The 24,977-nt window shown below is 37.5% G+C and overlaps 3 protein-coding genes across 3 annotated transcripts; 1 reads left to right on the top strand and 2 right to left on the bottom strand.

The window, feature by feature from the left end:
- Nucleotides 1-1,740: 1,740 nt before the first annotated feature.
- LOC113670123 (coiled-coil domain-containing protein 125) lies at nt 1,741-9,545 on the top strand. The gene is made up of 8 exons (XM_027186217.2): nt 1,741-2,322; nt 4,358-4,425; nt 5,388-5,546; nt 6,454-6,622; nt 7,370-7,488; nt 7,997-8,104; nt 8,343-8,603; nt 8,983-9,545. The coding sequence occupies exons 1-8, from the start codon at nt 1,857-1,859 to the stop codon at nt 9,097-9,099; spliced, it is 1,467 nt and encodes a 488-aa protein (XP_027042018.2). The 5' UTR covers nt 1,741-1,856; the 3' UTR covers nt 9,100-9,545.
- A 1,927-nt stretch (nt 9,546-11,472) lies between these two features.
- Nucleotides 11,473-15,662, bottom strand: LOC149050534 (uncharacterized). Its single transcript, XM_089198096.1, has 5 exons — nt 15,506-15,662; nt 14,522-14,606; nt 14,005-14,124; nt 13,021-13,113; nt 11,473-12,051 (listed from the first exon to the last, which is right to left on the bottom strand). Exons 1-5 carry the CDS (start codon nt 15,530-15,532, stop codon nt 11,825-11,827), a joined length of 552 nt encoding a protein of 183 aa, XP_089054222.1. The 5' UTR covers nt 15,533-15,662; the 3' UTR covers nt 11,473-11,824.
- Nucleotides 15,663-19,738: 4,076 nt separating this feature from the next.
- Nucleotides 19,739-23,535, bottom strand: LOC113670032 (uncharacterized). Its single transcript, XM_089198098.1, has 5 exons — nt 23,389-23,535; nt 22,409-22,493; nt 22,181-22,300; nt 21,398-21,490; nt 19,739-20,520 (listed from the first exon to the last, which is right to left on the bottom strand). Exons 1-5 carry the CDS (start codon nt 23,413-23,415, stop codon nt 20,351-20,353), a joined length of 495 nt encoding a protein of 164 aa, XP_089054224.1. The 5' UTR covers nt 23,416-23,535; the 3' UTR covers nt 19,739-20,350.
- Between the last annotated feature and the right edge of the window lie 1,442 nt (nt 23,536-24,977).

Below are 24,977 nucleotides of genomic sequence, written 5' to 3' on the forward strand. Positions count from 1 at the left end.
CACGCGTACGTACGCCTAAAAATAAGCTAATTGTTTGTGATATCAGAAAAAAATTGGAACTTCCGTCGCTGGGAGTTACGTCACCGATCAAGGAAATTCGGAAACCATCGAGCCGGTAAAGGAGGGGGGCATGGGGATTTTCGATTTTGCGGTTTTGGCCATGTTTTAGATCGGTTTTTCGGTTTTTGTGCCAAAAAAACTCCGGTTTTTCGGTTTTGGAGTTCATTACAGTTTGCGGATTTTCCGCTTCTTATTAGCATTTGGTTTTCGGTTTTCGCGAAAAATACTAACGGGTTTTCGGTTTTTCCTATTTGACCTATTTGAGTTCCAGTTTCTCTTCGATCTGAGCGGCAATTACGCGCCTCCACAGATCTGGAATAGCCGCTAAACGCAAATGTTATCGTGAGGAATGTGTGACAAACCGATTAAAAAATCGCAGAGATCCCTAGGTGAAAGCCTTACCCACCTCCTCCCCCAAGGTGGGGGGGAGGGTACGGCTGAGCACGGAAAATTGCCAGAGTTTCTTTATCAACGCCACCTCGAAGTTGATGACCAAGTTACAGGCCACAGGTGACTGATTGATTCAACATTCCAATAGAATTTCCAAACTTTCAGGTCTTAGTTCGCAAATGGAAATGTTAGATTTGGGATTTTCGATGAAACTTTCTAGAGCTACAGCTTTTTGCGACTGCAAAATTGCAATCCTACAGAGGACTTTTGCGCGAATTCCCTTAAGTTAACTAGGCTCCATTACCAGCTGCTGAGTCCGCAGAGACCACGCTCGAGGTCCTAGAGAGAGCAGCTGTTAATTTAAGCAGATACTAGAAGATACCAATGCCAAGTCCATGGCATCCATTAATCGTGTAATGAAATTAGTGTAATTTACTCTGTATGCTCCACTTGTCACCACTGTATCGGATCGATGGGATATGAAATGTATCGGTTTAGACAGTTTTGCATGCGATTTTCGGTTTTGATCGAATTTTTTTTCGGTTTTGGGTTATCTTTTTCTACGGTTTTGCGGCTTCTAATAGGCCCCAATGCCCCCTCGTAAAGGGGGAGAGTTTCTGAAGAAACTGTGGTGCTACGTCGGTGGGAGAGTATCACAGGAAATTTAGTGTTAACAAGAGAATTGAAAACGCAAATTAGCCACCGTAAAGAGTTTAAAGGCTGACGTTTCGAGTGTTAGCCCTTCGTCAGAGTGATTGGAGGAATTGTGGGTTGTGTGTGGGTCTATATATGCAGAAAGTGGAGCTTCGCTATTGGTGGGAATATGGTGACGAGAAAACAAGAATAAACTAGTTGGGAGATCAAAGTCCCTAATCATTCTAAACAGCATATGGCAGTTTGCGGCCTTTCCCTACATCTAGGCAGTTCGGAAAGCCACAAATCACTTGAACAAAAATTTATCTTTCAATAAATTCACTCTTAATCCCGACGGTATCAACGAGGGCTTTTCATTCAACTAATTTATTCTTGTTTTCTCGTCACCATATTCCCGCCAATAGCGTAGCTTCTTCGGTTACATTCATTAAATCTGCAAACCAGTGTAGCTTCAAACTATGTCTGATTGTCCACCTGGTTGCCGTGTGAACTTTAATATATTTTATTAGCGTAGCTCCTTTTACTGCATATAAACCCACACACAACCCACAGTTCCTCCACCGTGCCGGTAGTCCATTCCATCGTAAAATTATCTTACCTGGCGTGGTTAGGCGTGGTTGCTAAGTAAAACGGCGTGGTTTCAAAGCACATGAAAACACTTGAGCAAAAAAACAGTGAACTTTATGACAAGTCATTAGGTATTTAATTCCTGTTCATTCGGGGTAGGAATTATCCATTTCTTCGTCGTCTTCATGTCTTCGGTGCTAACTCATGAAAGTGAGTTTAATGAAAGCCGAAGATCATTCTCATCTGATGATTCTTCGTCTCTTTGCTCCGTTGATTTGGGACTAGGATTCGGCTTGAAACCGGGCGGGTTGCCACGATGCGAGAACGATTCAATTAGCAACGAATTAGAGGTACTTGACTTGTTTCAGGCTGATACAGAAGATACGACACAGTCCGAAGAAACTCTAGAAAAATACCAGCACCGATCCAAGCCGTTTACATGGAGAACCAGTTTACAGGAGAGTGTAGAGCAGTTAAAAGAAATTAAGGGTGGGTTAAGCCGGATCTCTAAATGGAGTTTGAAAAACTTGCCGAAAAGAAGTTTTTCTCTCAAGCTAAGGAACAGAACAAACAGCGAAAGTGCACCTAATGACGTTGATAAGGGTTGTAAAGGAAAGGCTTGTGGACTGAGGCGGATAAATTCGGCAAGAGGTTTGTTGTTTATTATGATGTTTACAATAATACGTACTCTTAAATTGATATTATTGTTGAAGAGAAATCTATAATTACATTGGCGCTCATTTGCGTATAGAACGTTGTCCCGTAAAGTTAAATCGCCCTCTGAAATTAAAATTTTTATTAACCTGGATTTCAGAATATTGTCAGTTTCAAAATGTAGGGTTCACTTCGAAAGAATGTTTTTTTCACACGTGTACCGGTCATTGTTTACAGTACATTTTGTTTTGGGTGTGTGATTGTTTCTGTTGGTGTTTCAAAGAGTGAACAATTGTGGAAGGTAATCGATGTGGTCGATCAATCTTACGTGTGTATGATACCATTCAAATGGTAAAATCTTCAGAGCAAAAACTTTCTAAAAATGAATCAGTGCGTAATTGTATTTGTAACAGGTAAATGTTCCGGCTGGTTAGTTGAGGGTAACAGATTCCGTTTTAACTCTTTAACTCTCAAGAGCGACCAAGACAGAATTTCTCCTCGCAATTGTCAATACAATATCAATCACAAAAGTGATGAGAATAAGAAAAATGTTAATTAGGGGATTTAGACATTCCAACCCTCCCAATTTGATGCGTTGCCTCCCGCTCTCCTTATTTTTTTATCAGGTTTCCCTGATTTATCATAAAATCCTGACGACAAAGAAAAAATTGCTTATATTATATGTATTTTTTGGGATCTTTTTGTAGCTTCCCACTGAATGTGTTTATTCCTTGTGGAAAGCAAGTTTACAATTATTCATGATCTTTCACAGAGGCCATTGTAAAAAAAAATTCCCTTTTTGATTCTGAAAAGATGGATTAACAACAGCAAAGAAAAGTTCAAATATATCTGTGATAAGAATAAAGACCATATAGAATACCACAAAAATGATGTCAAAATGCAGGAAATGCCACTGGAGAGAAACTAAATTTGAAAGAGTTCCTGGGGAGGTAATTGCCCCCAGACCCCTCTAGAGGCTTTGGTGCTAAAATATACTCCCTATTTTCCCTCAAAAGGGGTTGGAATGTCTGGGGATTGTAAAAAATTAGTGACCCAATATCAAAATTCTCCAACCCCCTTGTGAAATTATATGAATTGTATGGCAGACAGTAGGGAGAATTACTAATGAGATCTTGGGAATGAAAGGGTCAAGGGACAGTTTGCTGGTCAGGGTCACTGCAGTCTTAAATTAATATCTTAAAGAGTCATCTAGACAGCTCTCATCTGTAGTATCCTGGGTTTTTGTATAGGTAACAACTTGAATTCAGGTGCAATTTGATGTTAATAAACATGAGTAAATTTTACAAAGACAGCAGAATTGCACAAGCCTGTTGGGTGAGTGGAATTTGTAGTCTTTGAAAAATTTACAAGTGCTAATCTACACTAAATTACACAAGAAATCATGTGGCTACTTGTTAATAATTTACTGGTGCAAAAGGTAAATGACATGTCTGCAGCTGATTCAAAAATGCCTTTAGGTCTGCAACCATCTGTTTAGTTGGGAAACATACTACAAGATGTATATGTTGTGGTTCAATTTTATCCTTGGTTCAAATTTTATTTTCCTTTGTTTCAAACTCATTATTATACATTACAATACCCAAAAGCAAAAGAAAAGAAAATTTGAACCTAGGATAAAGTTGAACCACAACTTATAAAATAATTCAAATAGTACGCGCACTCTGATTGGCTATAAAACCATTTTACATGAGTGTATGTAAACATGGTTTTCGTTCCTCTTTCATTAGTTATTTTATAAAAGAAATGTAAAATGGTTTCCATGTTTACATAGCCTGATGTGAACACGCGGGAGGTTGGGAGAACACTTGATAAGCTGGAAACCACTCCGCTTCGTGTCGTGGTTTCCAGCTTATCTCATGTTCTCCCAACCTCCCCTCCAGGCTATGTAAACATGGAAACCATTTTACATTTCTTCAATATACTTCTTCCATTATTAACTACCAAGTAAAGTACACATATTTTTACTATTAATTTGATTTCTGACATAATTTTTTTGTATGGTTTGAAACAGAAAGGAGATCAGTTGTTGAAGATGATGAGTATCGTGCCCTTCAGTGCAAACTTTTGAAAGCCAAACAAGTGAGTGGGTATTGGATAATTTAAGATAAACAATAGCCTCAATTTGGAGCAAAAATATGCTCAGATATCTGTCCGTGGGTATGATCTGTCCTATGAAGTGAACAGTTTTGTGTGAGCGAATCTTATGCAGCAAAATCTCTGGGCTTCAAGGAAGAGATAATGTCTAAGGACATATACATGTATGCTGGCAAATGTTTTTAGCCGAATGGTGACTATTATGTTTATTATCCATCAAATACAATAAGGGAAGAAGAGTTTGTAAACAGCGTACCATCAGAAACTTTCAGTTTATGGGAGTTTGACTTTTCAGAGCCCTGTCAAACTTTTATAAACAATTGGGTTTGACTTTTCTTTTGTAACAATAACCAATTGCACTGCTAAATCCATCTTTAATTAAGATAATTTTAAATGGACCCTTTCATCATCTCAAACCATACTTAATCGAGTCCCCTTGATTAACTATGCTCAAACAAGAGGTTTGGGAATTAGATAATATCAGCAGTTATACCTCAGTTAGCTGGGACATATATAATATCAGCAGTTATACCTCAGTTAGCTGGGACATATTCCGCCACATGGTGCATTAAGACCATTGGTCTTTTAAACCTTTACATCCTAAAATCAATAAGCATATTCTCCATACTGTTCCCCATACATTTTTAAGGTACTGACAAGGAGAATTTGTGAAACAATCAGGACCTGCTTTAGTTGGTGATGATTTCCTTTTATTCTTGTGACCTTGATACTTGATTCAGGGATGATATTGTGAGGAGAAATTAGATGCTAGTCACTTCAGGGGATTGAAGGGCTGACCAAAAATATTTTAGGGATCAAACATATGGCATTGCCCACATCCAACATATCTTCATCCATGGTAGGTGAGGAATTTGTTGGAGTCTCAAGCCCTCAGCTTACCTTACTTCAATTGTAGTGAACAAAAACTTGTTGCTTTGAATTTCCAGGAAATTGAAAATTTGACTTTGGATTTAGAAGTATGTCAGCAGCAGCTACAAAGCAAATACGGGGCTGTTAAAATTATCCAAAGTCTGTCACGTCTGGAACAAGCACATCAAAAACAGTGTTCAAGGAAGGCATTGGAAGCAAGTAAGAAACTTGAGCAGGTAAATTTGCAGAAATAGGGTGATTAATTAAATTTTTGGGTGAGATTTCAATAGTAATCTTCTGTAACTTTGTCAACCACTGCATAATGTTAATTGCATTTCTTGATTAGAATTGGTGGTTCTTCAGTGTGTAACTTTCTCGTAAGTCAACTGGATTTGAGTATTTGACTGAAGATTTAGAGGCTTAAGGAAATCTGTTAACACTCAACTTCCAAAATCTAATTGTTAATTCTACACTCCAGCTGCTATATATTTCCTTGTAAAATAGTTCCGGAAATTTGGTGTAAGATCAAGGTGACAATTTCTCATTACCTGTTTGCTGGGTAATGTATAGATATTACAGGCAGGGAGAAGTTACATGTCAATCACTTCTGGGAGTTAAAAGGTTAAGGGAACATTGCTTTTACTGGTGGCACTATGTTATAGGGGCCAGAAATTTGAAACTATTTATGTAACATTATGTGCATCCTGCAGCCAGAAAGAAATTAGTGTTAAATTATGAATTATTGAGACTTGGTATGGTAATGAAAGCTCTGAAAGACCATTTTTCCAACTTCAAGAGAATTTTTCAAGGGGGAGATAATTTCATGATCAAAATTGTGTATTACTATCATCTGAGTTTTGACAAATAATAGATAAAAGGATACTCTGACTAGTAATGGAAAAAATATGAAGGTTTTATTCCAGGTCTTTTATTCTAAGGCACAGGTCATATTCTCCCCAACTTTCAGAAGAAATAACAGAATAATTTGATGCATATACATCAGTTTATCCGAAATCATTTGTGCATACTATTCACCAGTGTCTAAGTCAATGCACAGAAGGCATAATCATTTAAGGTTGCTTGGTGTATCATTTCAGTCTCTATTTTTTTCCAACATATTTATTTTTTGAAAATGTGATCTAGGAGGTGAATTTTCTTCAGTGGGAGCTTGAGCTGAAACAGAGTTACTTGCTTGATAATGAACAAACATGGGCTGAGAGGTTTGATAGGGTTGCTACAGAAAATGCTGCTCTGATGGTTGCCCTTCAGACAAGGTCAGAAGAATTGAGGAAGGTTGCCATTGAGAAAATGAGTAAGTGGAGGGAAATGTCATTTGCAATGATGGTGCCTTGAGTGTTGATGTTGAGGGCAAATTCTTCTGGCCATGAGTTTCCTTGAAATAGGCAATGAATGTAAATTTTATGGTTGACAGTAATTTCTCCGGAGCATTATGTTGTAGCCTGCCAATTTGCCCTCATTATTATATCTAGACCTGCTGGAAAGTCTGAGACCTTGAACAATGAGAGGTGGCCAGAGGACTTCACTAACAATTTACGTCAGACCCCTGGCAAACTTTGCCTGAAATCTTTCTGTGGGTAGAGACATGCACATCCTGCAGCATTATTTATGAGGGCCTGTTTTCAGGCTACCTAGTATGTAATTAAGCTGGGGAGCTGCTGTTAATAACTGGAAGTTAAAATATTGCATTTCTTTATTAATTAATTGTCATTAGACTACTTCAATGGTATTAGAAAATATGACTTATTGTAACATAGTGATTACACTTTGAGTTAACCTCTATGAATGGAAAAAAAAATTTTTGTTCTAGCATTGTGCACAATGGGTATTTTATTGGTTGGTCACCAAATCCTAGTGTTGCCGGTAGCATTTAGAACTGGCCTTTAGTTTGCTTATTGGATGTGGTATGGGGATTGATGTCAGGAAGTTGAATAGACTGACTGGAATATTTTGAATGTGAAAATTTTTTCCAGGGGATGAGTGAAAAGAAAAACTTCTATGTCTAGTTTTTGGTTTGTAGTAGATGTTTTTTTTTTCTCAGCACTTATGCGGGATCGTGATGAGCTAGCAGCGGCCTTGGAAGTCAGAGACAGGATCAAATATGACTTGAGTACTCCCGAGAGGGAAGAAATCTTGTCCACTGGAGATCTGATTGTTGAGGTAATGTTTTGTAAGACAGATTTTGAGGATAATAATGGATCATTTCCAAACCAATCGCTTTTTTTAACACCTGGCCATCCTAGAATCACAGTGTTTCCTCATGGTGCTCATTTATACGATCAAACGTTATTTAAGAAACAAAACAAAACTTACTCTCAGTTACACTCAACTGCGAATTGATAACGCTTACCTTTCGTGCACACACGATAATTATTCTTAACGACTCCTTAACATATTTCACGATAATGGTTTGTTAGTAGGAAATTCTTTGTGTGTATTGATTGGTGCTGTTATCGTAACACACAGAATCATTGGTTTTTAGTACAGTCAATGTGTATTGTTATTATATTCTGCACAGTGTATCCAAGAGTACACCAATGTCACTTCAATTTGAAGCTATTTTCTCATGGATTTTACCTTACCAGTAAAGGCCATGTGACCTAAGAGGGCTAGTAACACAGCTTCTTCCAAGTGTAGATTTTCTTTTTTTTGTTTGTTTTCTTTTCAGCTTGCAACTCTGGGTGCATGTCAGTGTAGAGGAAAAAAGCAAGAGCCGTGTGCATGTGCCAGGGCTGCAGTGGACGCTAAAAGGGACATAGCGAAACTCAAACATGAGGTAATCAAGTTCTGAGTAATTTGTACTTCCTCTACTGGTGTGACTGAGTATGCACTTCTCAAGAGATGAGTATTTTTCGTGCTAGCGGTACATCAGTATCAAACGAGAAGATGTAAAGAAGTGTAACCGGGTGTCTCATGATTGAATTGTTCTACCGTCAAAGTTCAATACGTTGTAACATTACTGAAAAAACAGAACTGTAATGGTGGTAATTTTCTTTTTGTTTTGTCTTCCCTAGCTTGAACTTGTGCAGCGAAGGGAGGAAGAAGCCCTCCTCGCTGCTGATGCGTATCGTGTTGCATTTGAACAACAACTTGCCAAGAATTCTTCACTTATCTATGAATTAATGAAGAGATCTAGTTGGAGAAAGAAGACTGGCCTCGGCGGGAAAACAAGGACATTGACGAAACAGGAAGAAGGGGTCAAATATGACCAGGAGGAGATTATCTGTCAGGTCAACACGTACAAAGATGAAATTGTAGAAACGCTTTTGAGCATGGTATGTATGTTGAAAACCTTGTTTACGCCAGATGGGAGTTCATTTTGTCAGGGAACAGTTGTTGGTTTTTTTCCCAGTAAATAAAACTTGATAAAAAAATCTGCAAAAGTGCAGGCTAACTTGCTGAAGTATGCTTCAGAAATTATATTTTTTAAATAAAAAGTAGATGTGAAATCATGACTTAAACCGTATTTTGAGATTCCAGAAAGTAAATTAACCTTTCAAAAAATTGTGTGCGAGTGTGAAGTTCTTGTAAATAACGCCTCACTGTTAAATTGTAAAATTGCATAATTCTTCTTTGCTGTATAGTACAAGCAAGGTATTCAGTCGAGTTTACGTAATAACAGGACCCGTGTTCCATTCTTGTTTTGATTGACAGCTCCATGACAACAGTGAAGCGCTTGCGCACCAAAGACTTGCCACAAAAATGTTGGCGGCAAAAATGAAAGAAATGGAGAAATGCAGTAACTGTGGATCGTTACCAACGACAAGATAGATGCGTCGATCATTCGATGTTTTCATATCTCTCCCGGGCAACCACCCCGGGCATTTGAACTTTACAAGACTGGTTGGTTCCGATTCAAGTTCACAAAGAAAGAATTAATTTATTTTACAAAAAAAACTGAATTGGTTTGAGAATATCAAGAAAAGGAATATTTTAAGCGGTATTTTTTGGAATGAGGTTTTTATTTTAAGTAATCTATTTATTTATTTATTTATTTATTTATTCATTCATTGACGTTGTAAATAAGTTTTTAGGTAGAAAAGGAAATGTGCTACGCAGTTCTTGTGTTGGGGTGCTGATAAAAATAGTGCGATTTATTATTGTCAAAACCATGTTCGCTTCAAAAAAGGGTTGCTAGCAATCCACATTTTTAGGCTGATATGTCAAAAGATGTATTTTGGTGGATTTGTAGATAAATAGCAAAGAAACAATCAAAAGTGTGGACGTTAAATCCTTGTACCTCCTATCAACACGAAAGCGGTTGAAACGTGTTGTATTATCATGTCTCGCGTTGTGTTGATTTGTAGAGTGGTTTTCAATTCAGTGTCGAAGAAACTTAATTCAAAGTAATCACAGTGACTAATCAGACTAAAACTTAAGGTTCACATTATCATTAGCAGTGAGAACTCCGTTGAAAACAAGCAAACTGCTTGAAGCGCGGGAAAACGCGGGCGACCTACTCATGACTGGTAATTTAGAGTTAACAACTGAGTTGAAAACGTAAATTGGCCACCGTAAAGAGTAAAAAAGCTGACGTTTCGAGTGTTAGCCCTTCGTCAGGGCTGACGAAGAGCTAACGCTCGAAACGTCAGCCTTTTTACTCTTTACGGTGGCCAATTTACGTTTTTAACTCAGTTGTTAACGCTAAATTACCTGTTCTACTCCCCCACTGACGCAGCACCACAGTTTCTTTAGAAACTTACCCCTATATTCATTAGTCATGACTAGTTTAGTTTTGCATCTGATTGGCTTTTCTCTACATCTTATAACTTATTGGTTGAGAGGATGGCTCGAGTTTTCTGGACCAATCACAGAGCAAAGTGACGTAAAACCAACGCAGACTTGCTACAAACGTGTGATTATTTTTCATCGTGGTCATAAAGATAAATGAATCGTCTGTCTGAAAATGTACAGTCACTAATGATAGCATTCGGTCTGACGAAGAGCTGACGTTCGAATTGTCAGTTTTAGAAAGTTTTTACGGTGGCCAATTTACATTATCAACTCACTCGATGAAAACCAAATTATCTCGTTATACCCCTCACCGACACAGCTCTACAGTTAAGTCCCCTATCATTTAAAATGTCACCATCAGTTATGCTTCGAACATTTTGGAGAGCACGAGGATGTCGATTGAGTGTCGCAAACAAAAACGCAAAAAAAAAAACCCATGGTAATAACACCAACCAATCAGGACAAAGGAAAATATTACAAGAAGCCATTTGAAACTCAAAGTACAAACAATGAAACCGCATAAAGCGCGGGAAAACGCGGGCGTCCACTTAGCGTTTGGTTTTGAATCCATTTGGTTGAGAAAGAAGCGCAAATTTTCTGGACCAATTCAAAGCAAAGTCAAGAAAAACTAAAGCATTCCTGGTTTACTTTCGACAGTCAACTAAAAACCTCTTTATTGCTGGCTTTGGGCGATGGAGTTGAGTTATGCGTCGCTGTTTGATGTAGCTGGGTTTTTCTCAGAGGTCAGTGATCTTTGTTCATTATTATTTTTCTTTCAAATAGGTAGTCGCTAGTGAGTTTTGACGTCGGTTTTCCTGCTTTACGAAATTTGGGTCGCAGTAAGTTTAGATTGATTCAAGAGAGGAGCTATGTATAAATGTCCAAACTTAAAATGCGTTGCGATTATTCTATAACCTTCCGAGACTAGCAGATCAAAAAGTTCTCTCACGAAGTTTTCTCAAAATTAGCTTCGGTTTCGGCTGGAAATATTTGTTCGTGAGCTGGGAGACTGGGTTGAGCACACGAAGGTGAGGGTTATACCGGAAATATCCGTCAAAGGTATCGTGAAAAGACAAATCGTTTCTTTTTGGTAGCTAATTGCACTGTGTCATCACAAAACCATAACGCCCACAAGGAAAGAAAAATTTGGCTAAAAGTAATTTGAATATAACAGGTTTTACCTTAGTATAATACAGCTTGAGACCTCGCTACCTTTTGCCATTAGGAAATTATTTAAATGACGGCGTCCGAGAAGCCCCTGAGAAGATGTCTCGCTTATGTCATTTGTACTTTCTTCATCTGTCATTTGACAAACTTTGTAAATGCGAGAACCTCCTAGTAATGAGTAAGAACAAAAACGACTGCAATGGGACGAAAATGGGACAATAGTTCATGATAATAGAGATAGGGTTTTTGTAGACAAAATTGATTTATTAAATGTTCAATATATCAACTCACCCATACCATCAAACGAACTAGTCACATTAAATTAAAAGTGAATTTATCACATTTAAATTAGAGTAAAAAGTCGACTTTCCTAAGGTTCAAAGTTTAATTTTAAGTTCTGTCTCCTATGTGTAAGTCAATTTTTTTTTTCGAGTAATAAAAATTGAGCTGACCACTAGCGAAATTCCAAAAAAAGCAAAATAACTGAAGACACTCGATTCAGGATGTCACGCAACTCTCTTGCTGGGCTGAGGGAGGACGTTGCGTGACAACCCGTAGAGTTACGTGGCATCCCGTAGAGCGGCTGCTGCGGAGACTAAATGTTGATTGTCCAAATAGACTGTGAAGCTATTACACTACTGGAGGATGGTGTGGGTGATACGGCCGGCATCGAAGATACAACTTGTGAACTTGAAGGCGATACGGCCGGCATCGAAGATACAACTTGTGAACTTGAAGGTGATACGGTCATCACCGGACTGGAGGAAGGCGACGGAATTGGACTCATGGGTGGGGCAGGAGTGGGTGGCTTGAAAATCTCTCCTGTTATAGATATGATAAATGGTACACCTCTGTTTATAGCGCGTCCTTGCTTTGAACAAAGTACTAACCGTTTTACTTATACAATAAAGAGGGTGATAAGAACAACTTCGACCTAGAGATCTGCAGACTTCCTCCGAACAAGATCAGAATAATTGGTATGAAAATGTATCGGTTTATCGAATAATCAGGGACAAAAACCATCATTTATCGCCTGTAGGACCGTTTGTTTGTTTTTTTTCGAAGGGGGGATCGTATGGTTTTTAGGGGGAACTGAGAGAAGGATCAGTCGTCTCCATCAGAGATTAAAGGAAGGACTATAGAAAATTGACGTCTAATAATCAATTAGTGACACAAACAAATCATTAGTGACACAAACAAATCATTAGTGACACAAACAAATCATTAGTGACACAAACAAATCATTAGTGACACAAACAAATCATTAGTGACACAAACAAATCATTAGTGACACAAACAAATCATTAGTGACACAAACAAATCATTAGTGACACAAACAAAATCCTTCGACAGAACCCCTCTCCCCCCCGCCCCTTACTTCTTACCATCCAGTGTGACCAAAACTGAATTTCTCCTTATAATATTAATACAATATTCAGCAGACAAGTGATGAGAATAAAGAAAAACATATCATGGAAGGCATGATTAGTTCATCAACTACCAAATTCGCTAAACAAACATAATGAGAATGACATGGCAGACATTAAGGAGAATAAACAATGATATCTTGGGAGTGAAAGGTTTAATCAGTAGCAACCTAAACTCAAGATCTGATTATGCTTCGGCTTACTTGGCAATTGCGTCATTTGTTTATGTAGAAATGCTTTCTCTATCAGGCATTTCTCTGGAAACAGAGTCTCTACTACGTTTCTGGCATGGATTACTTACTTTGTCAGCATTTTGTTGTTGGTCTAGCTCTAATCAGGGTTAGTAACTTCACATGATACTTACCAAAGATTTTTACTTGACTTTTTTGGCAATTTGTATTATTCAAGCAGTCTACTTCTTTCAGTACAGATTTGAGTATGGAATACTTCCTATTTCCTGTTTAAGAAAAACACAGTTAGTTGCTTTAAAAAAGTACCCTTTTTTTGGTCAGTTGCTACATTTTTTCTCATTATTTCATTATTTTCCGCAAGACGTGATAGGAATAAAAAAAATTAGCGCACTTGCTTGCGGTTTGTATGTCAGTGATGTTATTATTATCCCTTTGTCGTGCATTATGGCGAATTTTGTGGGCTAAAATGAAAGTTTTGCTGAGCTGAAAGCTCGCACACTCTCGTGATTCTTCATTTTTTTCTATTGCTATTTTACTGATGATATTAGTAATAGTACAGTATACGTTCGTGGGCTTAAATATGTTTTTGGCTCTTCTCAGAGTCATTTTAAGCCTTGCCCAGCAGCTCGAACATAATATCTATTGTTTTATTACATGTACCACGATTTGGCGACTTTTATGTTAAAAATTTAAGACACACGGCCAATTTATACTTGATATTAAACAAGAAAAGGAAATTCCCCTCGGTCGCTTGACTCTCTGAGATTTTTTATGTGCCTTGCAACGTACTTTTCTTGTAGCTAGGAACTCGCCCATTTTTTCTTCCTTCGGAAACAGATCCTTCAGCTCTTACATTTATAAAACTATTGCAAATATTTTCAACACTGTGCGTAACGCTGAACGAAATAATAAAAAAGACGAGCTTTTTCATGACCTCTCCTTGCGTCTGTTCTCTGATTGATCACCGGCAATAGTCTCATAACCAGACCTTCTACGGCCAAGCGTTGGGAGGGCCGGTCCCAGCATTTCAGTTACTTAAACGCTGGGCACGAGGTTACATCGCCAATTACCATCAGAGTGCATAACGTATAATGCATTAACTTTAAAAGAAATTTTTTAGCTAATTTATTTTGATAAAAACAGAATAAGCTACTTACCCCAATAGCGTGCGCAGTAACCATAACGGTAATGGTAACGGCGGCGGTAAGAAGGGCGGTAATGGCGGCGGCTCCTCCTTCCCCACGACCTGAAGCTCCTCTTTTCTCTAAGATTATGGCCTGGAAAATAAAAAGAATTTATAGACGAACACACAGATACGGTCTGTAATAAAGGTTTTTTTTAAAGTCACTTTGAATTTGTGTGAGAGAGAAATAAATAATGCTGTCTTGGTGTCATAAGAACTGTTTTTTCTTCCACAAAGATTTGTACTGTGGGTTGGTGAAGCGGGAAAAAACAGGTTCTCATCATTCTTATATCCGATATTAATCCGATAAAAATTTCAGTTTAAGAAGTAATTAGTTTCGTTTTCTGAATTATGGAATGAATTTTTTTGCCTTCCAAATTTATTTTCGATGGTTTGCGTCGCTACGTTTGGCCATGAAAACTGGCTCCAACGCATGCATGCGAGAGATGATGCTTACTCTGTTTTAAGACTTGAACTAAATTATCAAGCACCTTGCAATTCCATGTCTGCCTCACTGACTTCGTTTTCATTCTCTCCTTGAACAAGTAATATCAGGAATATGACACAGAATGCTGCCTGTAAACAGGAAGAAAAAAGGCCATAAACTTCTAATTATGGACACAAGTGCGGATAACCTGTCAGCTACCAGCTATCACATCAATGAATATGGCCACAAAGTGGGGTATTCTAGTAAATGAATTCAGATGTGTGTTTCTTGGACATCATTAATATTAGCGCGAAATGAAAGACGACTTTAACCATAGCCAAGTGCAATATCTATTCACACACTAGAAAGCGGATCTTGAATAAGAACGTAAAATCACTATGGCATTCAATCACTTTCTTTATCTCCTTTATTGCTTAATTAATCAGAGTTAATTGAAGTTGATCAAAGTATTTTGTTGAAGTTTGTTGCCATTCCCAGCTTTCTGAAGGCAAGAACTTGTAAATAAAAAAGCGTGATATTTGAGCGCAATACTGGCGCAAGAGTCCTCATACTGGTTCAATGCATCGCAGGTAATCGTATTCCTTCACTCCGAAATCAATGACAACTACGCCGAAGGATGTGGAAAATTCTTCACAAGCGTGGGACGATAATCTAATTAAAAGAATTGTAGCCTCAGTCCTCTCATTTTTCCGTCCAATAAGCGATGCTTTGTAAAATAAGCTAAACAGAGCTTGTGAGCGAATTAGACAATTGAATAGATTCATATTTGACAGACATTTTGCCAGAATCGGTAAAAAACCATCATATGTAAGGATATTGCACAAAAATGACAATTTCTTAGCTCCTAATATTATTCTAGTTTCCTGTGCAAATAATTAACGATCAAAATATAAATGATGTCTTTAAAGTTCTTTATCTTAAATTTGGGTTTGGGTTTTCCAGTGATGATAACTTGGAAATATAGACAAATGTCCTTACCGACGTACAAAATACTCTACTGGAACTTAACTGATTAAAACGTACTTACCAAAATAAGAAGCCTGAGGGTATTCATGGTTAAAGAGCTTTATGGCTGGTGTATATGGAAATAGATCTGCTTTCCAATTTCTTCAACAATGGTCACCTCTGCTGTTATCCAATGATTGAAACAATTTCAGTGTGTTCTTTTATAGGCGATTTAGGATCACGTGTCATGATTCATCAATATAGCGTTTTTCTTTTATTTACTGTGCAACAGGGCTGCGGTTTGCGTTAATCGTGAAGTTCTTCAGGGTCTGGAAAATGCCAATCATATTTAGGAAACAAATAGTTACCGGCGAACATGTTGGCTTCACAACTTGAATTCAAGTAGGGTGTAGCTATTTTTTCCTTCTTTGTGACTGTTTTGGGAAAAACACCATGGAAACTAATTTCATTAGGAACTTTGCAAAGCTATGACACCCCACGAAGGAAACCGTTAAGGCTAATCATTAAGGGAAAAAGATAATCTTATGAAACTTCATTTATAAAATATCAACCACGACAATTGCATTTAATTTTTTGGAGGATTCATTGACGTTATAATGTTGCATAATTTCTTTAACGCGTAACTTCTCGATCTGTCTTTTTAGCATATGTAACGCTTGTCCAATCTGGTGTAATAGAGCGGATTGCTCTTAAAATTGATGTGCCTTTGAATATCAAGATTCTGCGGAAGTAAGTCAATCGAAACAGTTTAAATCAAACTTTTGTAGAGAGCCATTCCCAAAGTGAAATTTTTAAAGCCATCTTATTAAATTTTAAAGTTTTAAGGAGATAAATGTGCTGCTTAAAGAAATGTTTTTCTATTAGTCTTTTTCACTTGTTGTCTGGCATGTTTTTTATGCCGCTGTGAAAATAAAATCGTTTTTATTTGTATTGATCACAGAAATTATTCGAGTTAATGTCGTAGTGCCATAAAAACTTTTGTTATGGAGAAGAAAACATAGCTATTAGCGTGCCCTTGATCCCAAGATGATCAACGTTAATTGTAAGGATCCTTGAATTTTTGCATTAGTTTATTTCTTGTGACGGAGAAAATTTTGAATATTATGCAATAATGATTTTCTTATAAGTTTGCGAAGTCTGTGCACTGATGTAGTAACATGAATTTCTTGATAAACCTATAGAGCAAATATGAGACGCTGATTTCATTGAGGCTCTTACGTAGGCGGTTTCCTCCGCCCAAGATCCTTGAACACCAAACTTTGAACGTGACGTTTTCAATAACAAAATAACTCTTTGCAAGACCTTGAAACGGTAAAAATTGAACCATGTTACAAGAGAGAGAAAGGAAAGAATGGTTTTATCTTTTTTGTTTTGCCACGAGAATATCAACTCCCAAGTCAAAGCCGGTCAAAACATCGTCTGTTCGTCAACTGCTATTCCAATACCCTTCATTTAGGTTGGCCTGAAAGCTAACGAGGCATACATGATAAGTAGGTTTTTAGGCATTTTACACAACTCACGTAATTTCGCGCGGGCGAGATAAGCGCTGTCAACAAAAATTTGACTTAAAGGTGTATTATTACACTTCTTGACAAGTTTTGCCAAAAACTATTTGGCAATGTGATTCTGTCAAAATATTTACAACATCATTTTAGTCCCAGTTATTTGCTTAGTATTGTGTGGTTGCATCAAAACATCTGATGAATATCATACTTAATTCTTACTTGGGAAATTTGTTCGTCAAATAGTATAAGAGGTGAATACTTTTCCTAAAAGAAATTTAGCGCAGTTTTGCTCTTCATTGAAAATCACACCTATCATGATACCCACAGTCGTAAGTATGTTACTTCATTTCCAGCTGATCGATTTATTTTGAAAGGAGATGAACGGTATCTTTGTTGGTCAGTAAGTTTTCTATTGTTGTTTTCATGGTAGCAGTCGCCGATCGGGAGCGGTGTCAATTTGCGTGGTCTGCGGCCAGGCATTCCCGGACTGCCCTGAAGTTTGAAGTATTATTTTCGACCTTGGAGATATTTCGCATTTTCCATGACGGGGCAATATTTCACAATTCGAGTACACTTCCAAGAAAATCATCTTCCGGTATGCTTTTTAGGCTAAAATTACAGGATGTTTGCAAGGCCTTTTCCTAACTAACGCAGACGCCTTAATTACCTGCATTCCTCCCTCCCTTTAAACCGCCTCCCGTCTAAAAACCTTCAAGTTCCTCATGCCATTGCTCATTATGTTATTTGGGAGCAACTGTGTTTCAGTGCAAAATATTCATGCAGATGAAATCCTGTCCGCCGGCATTAATACTCTGTATTGAATGTCTCAGGCTCTCGGATAGGATATGCTTACTGTGCGCTGTGTAGTGAAAATTTTGGCCCTCGATTAGTTGTTGATAAGGGTCGGGTTGCACGAGAGCTAATTTTGTTTGTTTCAGATGTAAATCTGTCAACAAGTATAAAATAACTTCGACACTCAGTTTTAACCCGTAAGAAACTGTTGAGGTATTATTACGCAAATCTTTTAAAAGTTTTTTAATTCTGGTAAGAGAATTTTGTCTGGTCAACTGTCCATCTCAGTCAATTCAAGATAGTTATCAGATTTAATAACTGTATGACTTCACAACATGGCGACCATTACGGGTATCGAAGATTTTTGTATCCAACTCGAAATGTTCACTGTTTATTAGTTGTTACACGTCGTATGTACAAATAATTCCATCGGAAATTAGTGAATGGATACTGATCTTTGCGCGTACTCAAGATGGTGATCGATGGTGATAGAGGCGAAATTTTGGGCACGGAAGTAACAGGACAGTTGAAATGACCCATTTGATTGAGTTATGTTTTTCAACTTTGCCTTAAAGTTTAAGTCAGTGAATGAATTTTTCCGGAATCAAAAAAATCATGGAGCTGTTCCTAAATCTATCTTTTTTTTTTTCGATGCAACTGCTATTTATCGTGATGCGAACCGAAGGTAAAAAGTGCATAGGGTGGTCTTGATTTACTGCTTAATCAGTCGCCAACCGCCATTTTGGGTTTTTGACGATGCTTTCAATGTCTCTGTTTAGCATTCGAACATTGTTGTCTAATTTCCGATTTCTTATCACCGCACCATACTTTGTTTGTAAGTATTTAAAAAAATGATGTTTCGTTTCATTGTGCTGTTATTGCCCGAAGAAAACATTATTAAACAAACCAAACTAGTTATTTGTCAAATGAGAGCCCGCTGTCATCGAATATTATGCTCCGTTTGAGGGTTGACCTTGGTTTTGCGTCTGGTCGCTTCATGTCAAGGATAAGCTCCGGCTGGATGGGCAACTTGGCTCATACACGGATTTTACTTTATCTTTCTACAAGTCAGGAAATGGTCAGAAAAAAGGGTTCTCCAAGGTCGGGGAAAAGTCAGGGAATTTTTTCTCTAAGTCAAGGAAAATTTCTTTTTAAGAGAACTAAGCAAAAATTGGATTTTTTTTTACCAATTCAAGTACTTTAGTAGGTTTTTATGGACATGAAATGTAAATAAACTAAAGTGGGTTTCAATAAACAATAATATAATTTGGTTCTAGTGGTACATACTGTAGTATATCCACTTAATGGTCCTTCCCTTATCAATCAAATTCCAGATTGAATTGTAATTTAGAAAAAGGAAACAACAAATATGCTGGATTGTTGAAATATTGTTTCATGAAAATTAACAAGATAAATTTGTTTGGTTTCCACCAAAAAATCATTTTTCTATATTGTGTCAAGGAACTATCAATTCATCTGCCCTGCATGTGACTTACGAAGATGGCTGTGGGGTTGGTTTGGGGTCATCATTGAGCCAATTTGGGAAATTGCAAAATTGGTTAGGAAAATTTTACATTTGTCAGGGAATTTCAAAAACCTACATCACGGCTGTAGCAACCATGTTGTATCTACATGCATTTCTGTCTCGTAGTTAGTGTAATATTACAATATTATAAATTTGTTATTATTTTGGATGGTGTGGATTTTTTATATTGTTTCATTTTAATATAGCTTAAATATCTCTTAACAGATATTTCACAGGAAGCCCCACATAACACCTCTCCTTCAATGGCATAGTTCGGGACAAATACCTTTGCACTAACGTAAAATAGACAAGGTTTGCTTCTGGAACACTTTGTGGGAGTATGAAAGCCAAGAGCTGAAGTTCAAATAATTGGCGAAAAGGAATAAGAGATAATAAAATGACAAATGATGTGTGGCTTATTGGTGGATATGAGTTACGAAAGAATTCAAAGCTTTAAAGTTGATAAGAAAAGTACAGTAAAACTGTTATTTATTTTTTTTGTCTTATTTTACATTTTCCTGTCAAGTTCGAAAGCTACTCTTCCAAAGATTACAGTGGAAAAGTGAAAAATCTTGAAAAATCCGCTATGTTGAATGACGTCACTGGCTCCCAGCAGCGCCATTTGCGTATGTATTCCATAATATTACATCGTAACTTTTCAAAATGTTGCAACAAAACGGAACGCTAAGTGTTTGGAAGTTCCAACCACCTCCCTTGTACCATGGTGGAGGTATAAGTTTACATGTGAGTCTGAGCGTTAATTGGTCCAATATAATCCAAATTTGTGAAAAAATTAAAAATTAAAAAATATTCATTATTCAATTATGTCAAGTCTTTGCTCTTTGGAAAATACCGGCTCTTTATCCACTTGGTGTGTTTGTTATAAAAAAATGCTATGGAAACTCATGCGGAACTACGTTACGGACACTCGATAATAACGATTCTTCTTCGTAGCAATATTTCAGGATGTTACACAACTCTTTTCTACGCTAAGGGGGAAGGGGGTAAGATACGTTGGGTGACTTCTTGTAGAGTTACGTGACATCCTGTAGAAAGGCTGCTGCGGAGACTAAGCGCTGACTGGCTAAACAGTCTGTGAAACCATTACACTGCTGGAGGATGGTGTGGGTGATACGGCCGGCATCGACGATACAACTTGTGAACTTGAAGGCGATACGGTCATCACCTGACTGGAGGAAGGCGACGGAATTGGACTCATGGGTGGGGCTGGAGTGGGTGGCTTGAAAATCTCTCCTGTAAGTGATATGATAAATGGTACACCTCTGTTTATAGCGCGTCCTTGCTTAAACAAAGAACCAACCGTTTTACTTATACAATAAAGAGGGTGATAAGAACAACTTCGACCTAGAGATCTGCAGACTTCCTCCGAACAAGATTAGAATAATTGGTATGAAAATGTATCAGTTTAGTATAGGATCGAATAATCAGGGACAAAAACCATCATTTATCGCCTGTAGGATCGTTTGTTTGTTTTTTTTTCGAAGGGGGGATCGTATGGTTTTTAGGGGGAACTGAGAGAAGGATCAGTCGCCTCCATCAGAGATTAAAGGAAGGACTATAGAAAATTGACGGCTAATGAAGGGGCAATCATTAGAATACTACAGAGCCTTATGGGGAGGGGGGGGGGGAATCAGGTAAATTTTATTGTGACACAAACAAATTCCTTCAACCTCTCCCCCCCCCCCCCAAAAAATTTCTTACCATCCAGTGTGACCGAAACTGAATTTCTCCTTGTAATATTAATACAATATTCAGCAGACAAGTGATGAGAATAAAGAAAAACATATCATGGAAGGCATGATTAGTTCATCAACTACCAAATTCTCTAAACAAACATAATGAGAATGACATGGCAGACATTAAGGAGAATAAACAATGATATCTTGGGAGTGAAAGGTTTAATCAGTAGCAACCTAAACTCAAGATCTGATTATACTTCGGCTTACTTGGCAATGGCGTCATTTGTTTAGAATGTAGAAATGCTTTCTCTATCAGGCATTTCTCTGGAAATAGTGTCTCCCCTCCGTTTCTGGCATGGATTACTTACTTTTTCAGCATTTTGTTGTTGGTCTAGCTCTAATCAGGGTTAGTAACTTCACATGATACTTACCAAAGATTTTGACTTGACTTTCTTGGCAATTTGTATTATTCAAGCAGTCTACTTCTTTCAGTACAGATTTGAGTATGTAATACTTCCTTTTTCCTGTTTAAGAAAAACACAGTTAGTTGCAGATATAGTTTGATGCTACTCTGGTTTGCAAATTTAATGAAAATAACCGAAGAAGTTACAATTCATAGACCCAACGTTTCGACACTCCTGTCTAGTGTCTTCATCAGGGGTGAAGAGGTCCTTTTATATGATCACTAATTAGCCGCCTTTTTTCTGACGAGGTGTAAATAGGCGTCAGGAAGCAAACCGCCATCGTCACGATTTAAAGGAGCGTGGGCGGAGTTAATATGCCAAGCCTCCAAACAAAGGCGCTAGTGGTAACGCCGATTAGTGGTGATAATTTTAGAATTATCCCACCCAATTGTATGGTTAGTTAGGCATGTAGCTCCGATAAAGCTGAATTTTCCTTTTTGCAAAGGAAAACCGCTTTTTGGTGCTCTTTTAAACGTGTACCAAAGTGATGTTTGGTCTGTCCAATGTATTCGTTGTCACAGTCATTGCAAGGAATAGAAGAAATGGCGTCGGTTCGTTGTTCTTTCGTGACAGGATCCTTAGGTTTGGCGAAAATATGCCCCAAAGTCTGAAAAGGCATTTCGGTTACTTAAACGGCGGGATCTGGGCACGAGGTTACATCGCAATTTACCACCAGAGTGCATAACGCGTTCACTGTAAAAGAAATTTTTTAGCTGATTTATTTTAATACAAACAGAATACGCTACTTACCCCAATAGCGTGCACAGTAACCATAACGGTAATGGTAACTGCGGCGGTAAGAGGGGCGGTAATGGCGGCGGCTCCTCCTTCCCCACCACCCGACGCTCCTCTTCTCTCTAAGATTATGGCCTGGAAAATAAAAAGAATTGATAGACGAACACATAGATACAGTCAGTGATATAGGTTCGTTTTCAACTCAATTTGAATTTGTGTGAGAGAGAAATAATTATCAAGCACCTTGCAATTCCATGTCTATCTCACTGACTTCGTTTTCACTTTCTCCTTGAACAAGTAATATCAGGAATATGACACAGAATGCTGCCTGTAAACAAGAAGAATAAAGGCCATAAACTTCTAATTATGGACACAAGTGCGGATAACCTGTCAGCGACCAGCTATCACATCTATGAGTATGGCCGCAAAGTGGGTTATTCTAGTAAATGAATTCAGATGTGTTTTTCTTGGACAACATTAATATTGACGCGAAATGAAAGACGACTTTAACCGTAGCCAAGTGCAATATCTACTCACACACTAGAAAGCGGATCTTGAATAAGAACGTAAAATCACTTTTGTCATTCGGTCACTTTCTTTATCTCCTTTATTGCTTAATTAATCAGAGTTAATTGAAGTTGATCAAAGTATTTTGTTGAAGTTTGTTGCCATTCCCAGCTTTCTGAAGGCAAGAACTTGTAAATAAAAAAACGTGATATTTGAGCGCAATACTGGCGCAAGAGTCCTCATACTGGTTCAATGCATCGCAGGTAATCGTATTCCTTCACTCCGAAATCAATGACAACTACGCCGAAGGATGTGGAAAATTTTTCACAAGCGTAGGACTATAATCTAGTTAAAAGAATTGTAGCCTCAATCCTCTCATTTTTCCGTCCAATAAGCGATGCTTTGTAAAATAAGCTAAACAGAGCTTGTGAGCGAATTAGACAATTGAAAAGGTTCATATTTGACGGACATTCTGCCAGAATCAGTAAAAAACCATCATATATAAGGATGTTGCAGAAAAATAGCTCTTAATATTATTGTAGTTTCCTGTGCAAATAATTTACGATCAAAATAAAAATGTTTTCTTTAAAGTTTTTTATCTTTAAAATTGGGTTTTGCAATTTCCAGTGATCATAACTTGGAAACATAGACAAATGTCTTTACTGACGTACAAAATACTCCACTGGAACTTAATTAACTGATTAAAATGTACTTACCAAAATAAGAAGCCTGAGGGTATTCATGGTTAAAGAGCTTTATGGCTGGTGTATATAGAAAAAGGATCTGCTTTCCAATTTCAACAATGGCCACCTCTGCTGTTATCCAATGATTGAAACAATTTCAGTGTGTTCTTTTATAGGCGATTCAGGTCATGATTCATCAATATAGCGTTTTTCTATTATTTACTGTACAACAGGGCTGCGGTTTGCGTTAATCGTGAAGTTCTTCAGGGTCTGGAAAATGCCAATCATATCTACAAAACAAATAATTACCGGCGAACATGTTGGCTTTAGAACTTGAATTCAAGTAGGGTGTAGAATGTTTTCCCTTCTTTGCAATTGTTTTGGGAAAAACACCATGGAAACTGATTTCATCAGGAACTTCGCAAAGGTATGACAGTCCACGAAGGAAACCGTTAAGGCTAATCATTAAGCGAAAAAGATAAACTTCTAAAGCCTCATTTAAGAAACATTAACCACGACAATTACAGTTACTTTTTGGAGGATTCGTTGACGTTTTAATGTTGCATAGTTTCTTTGACGCGTAACTTCTCGATCTGTCTCTTTAGCCATTATAACGCATGTCCAAGCTGGTGTAATAGAGCGGAATGTGCCTTTGAATATCGAGATTCTGCGGAAGTAAGTTAATCAAAACAGTGTAAATCAAACTTTTGTCGAGAGCCATTCGCAAAGTGAAATTTTATAGCGATCTTATTAAATTTTAAAGTTTTAAGGAGATAAATGTGATGCTCAAAGAAATATTTTCTTTTTGCCTTTTTTACCTGTTGTCTGGAATATTTTTTTATGCCGCTGTAGAGTAAAAATCGTTTTATTTGTATTGATCACAGAAATTATTCGAGTTAATGTCGTTGTGCCGTTAAAAACTTTTGTTATTGAGAAGAAAACATAGGTATTAGCGTGCCCTTGGTCCCAAGATGATCAACGTTACTTGTAAGGATCCTTGAATTTTTGCACTAGTTTATTTCTTGTGATAGAGAAAATTTTGAATATTCTACAATAATGATTTTCCTATAAGTTTGCGAAGGCTGTGCACTGATGCAGTAGTAGTGAATTTCTTGATAAACCCACAGGGTAAATATAAGACGCTGATTTCATTGAGGCACTTACGTAGGCGGTTTCTTCCGCCTAAGATCCTTGAACACGAAACTTTGAACGTGACGTTTTCATAACAAAATAATTCTTTGCACTTCTCAAAGTTAAGACCTTGAAACGGTAAAAATTGAACCATGTTACAAGAGAGAGAAAGGAAAGAATGGTTTTCTCTGTTTTGTTTTGCCACTAGAATATCAACTCCCAAGTCAAAGCCGTTCAAAACATCGTCCGTTCGTCAACTGCCATTCCAATATCTCCAATATCCTTCATTTAGGTTGGCCTGAAAGCTAACGAGGCATGCGTGATAAGTAGGTTTTTAGGGATTTTACACAACTCACGTAATTTCGCGTGGGTGAGATAAGCGTCGTCAACAAAAATTTGACTTAAAGGTGTATTATTGCACTTCTTGATAAGTTTTACCAAAAACTATTTTGCAATGTGATTAGGTCAAAATATTTACAACATTATTTTAG

The sequence above is a fragment of the Pocillopora damicornis genome, chromosome 2 (assembly GCF_964200805.1).
Source record: "Pocillopora damicornis chromosome 2, jaPocDami1.2, whole genome shotgun sequence".
NCBI lineage: Eukaryota > Metazoa > Cnidaria > Anthozoa > Scleractinia > Pocilloporidae > Pocillopora > Pocillopora damicornis.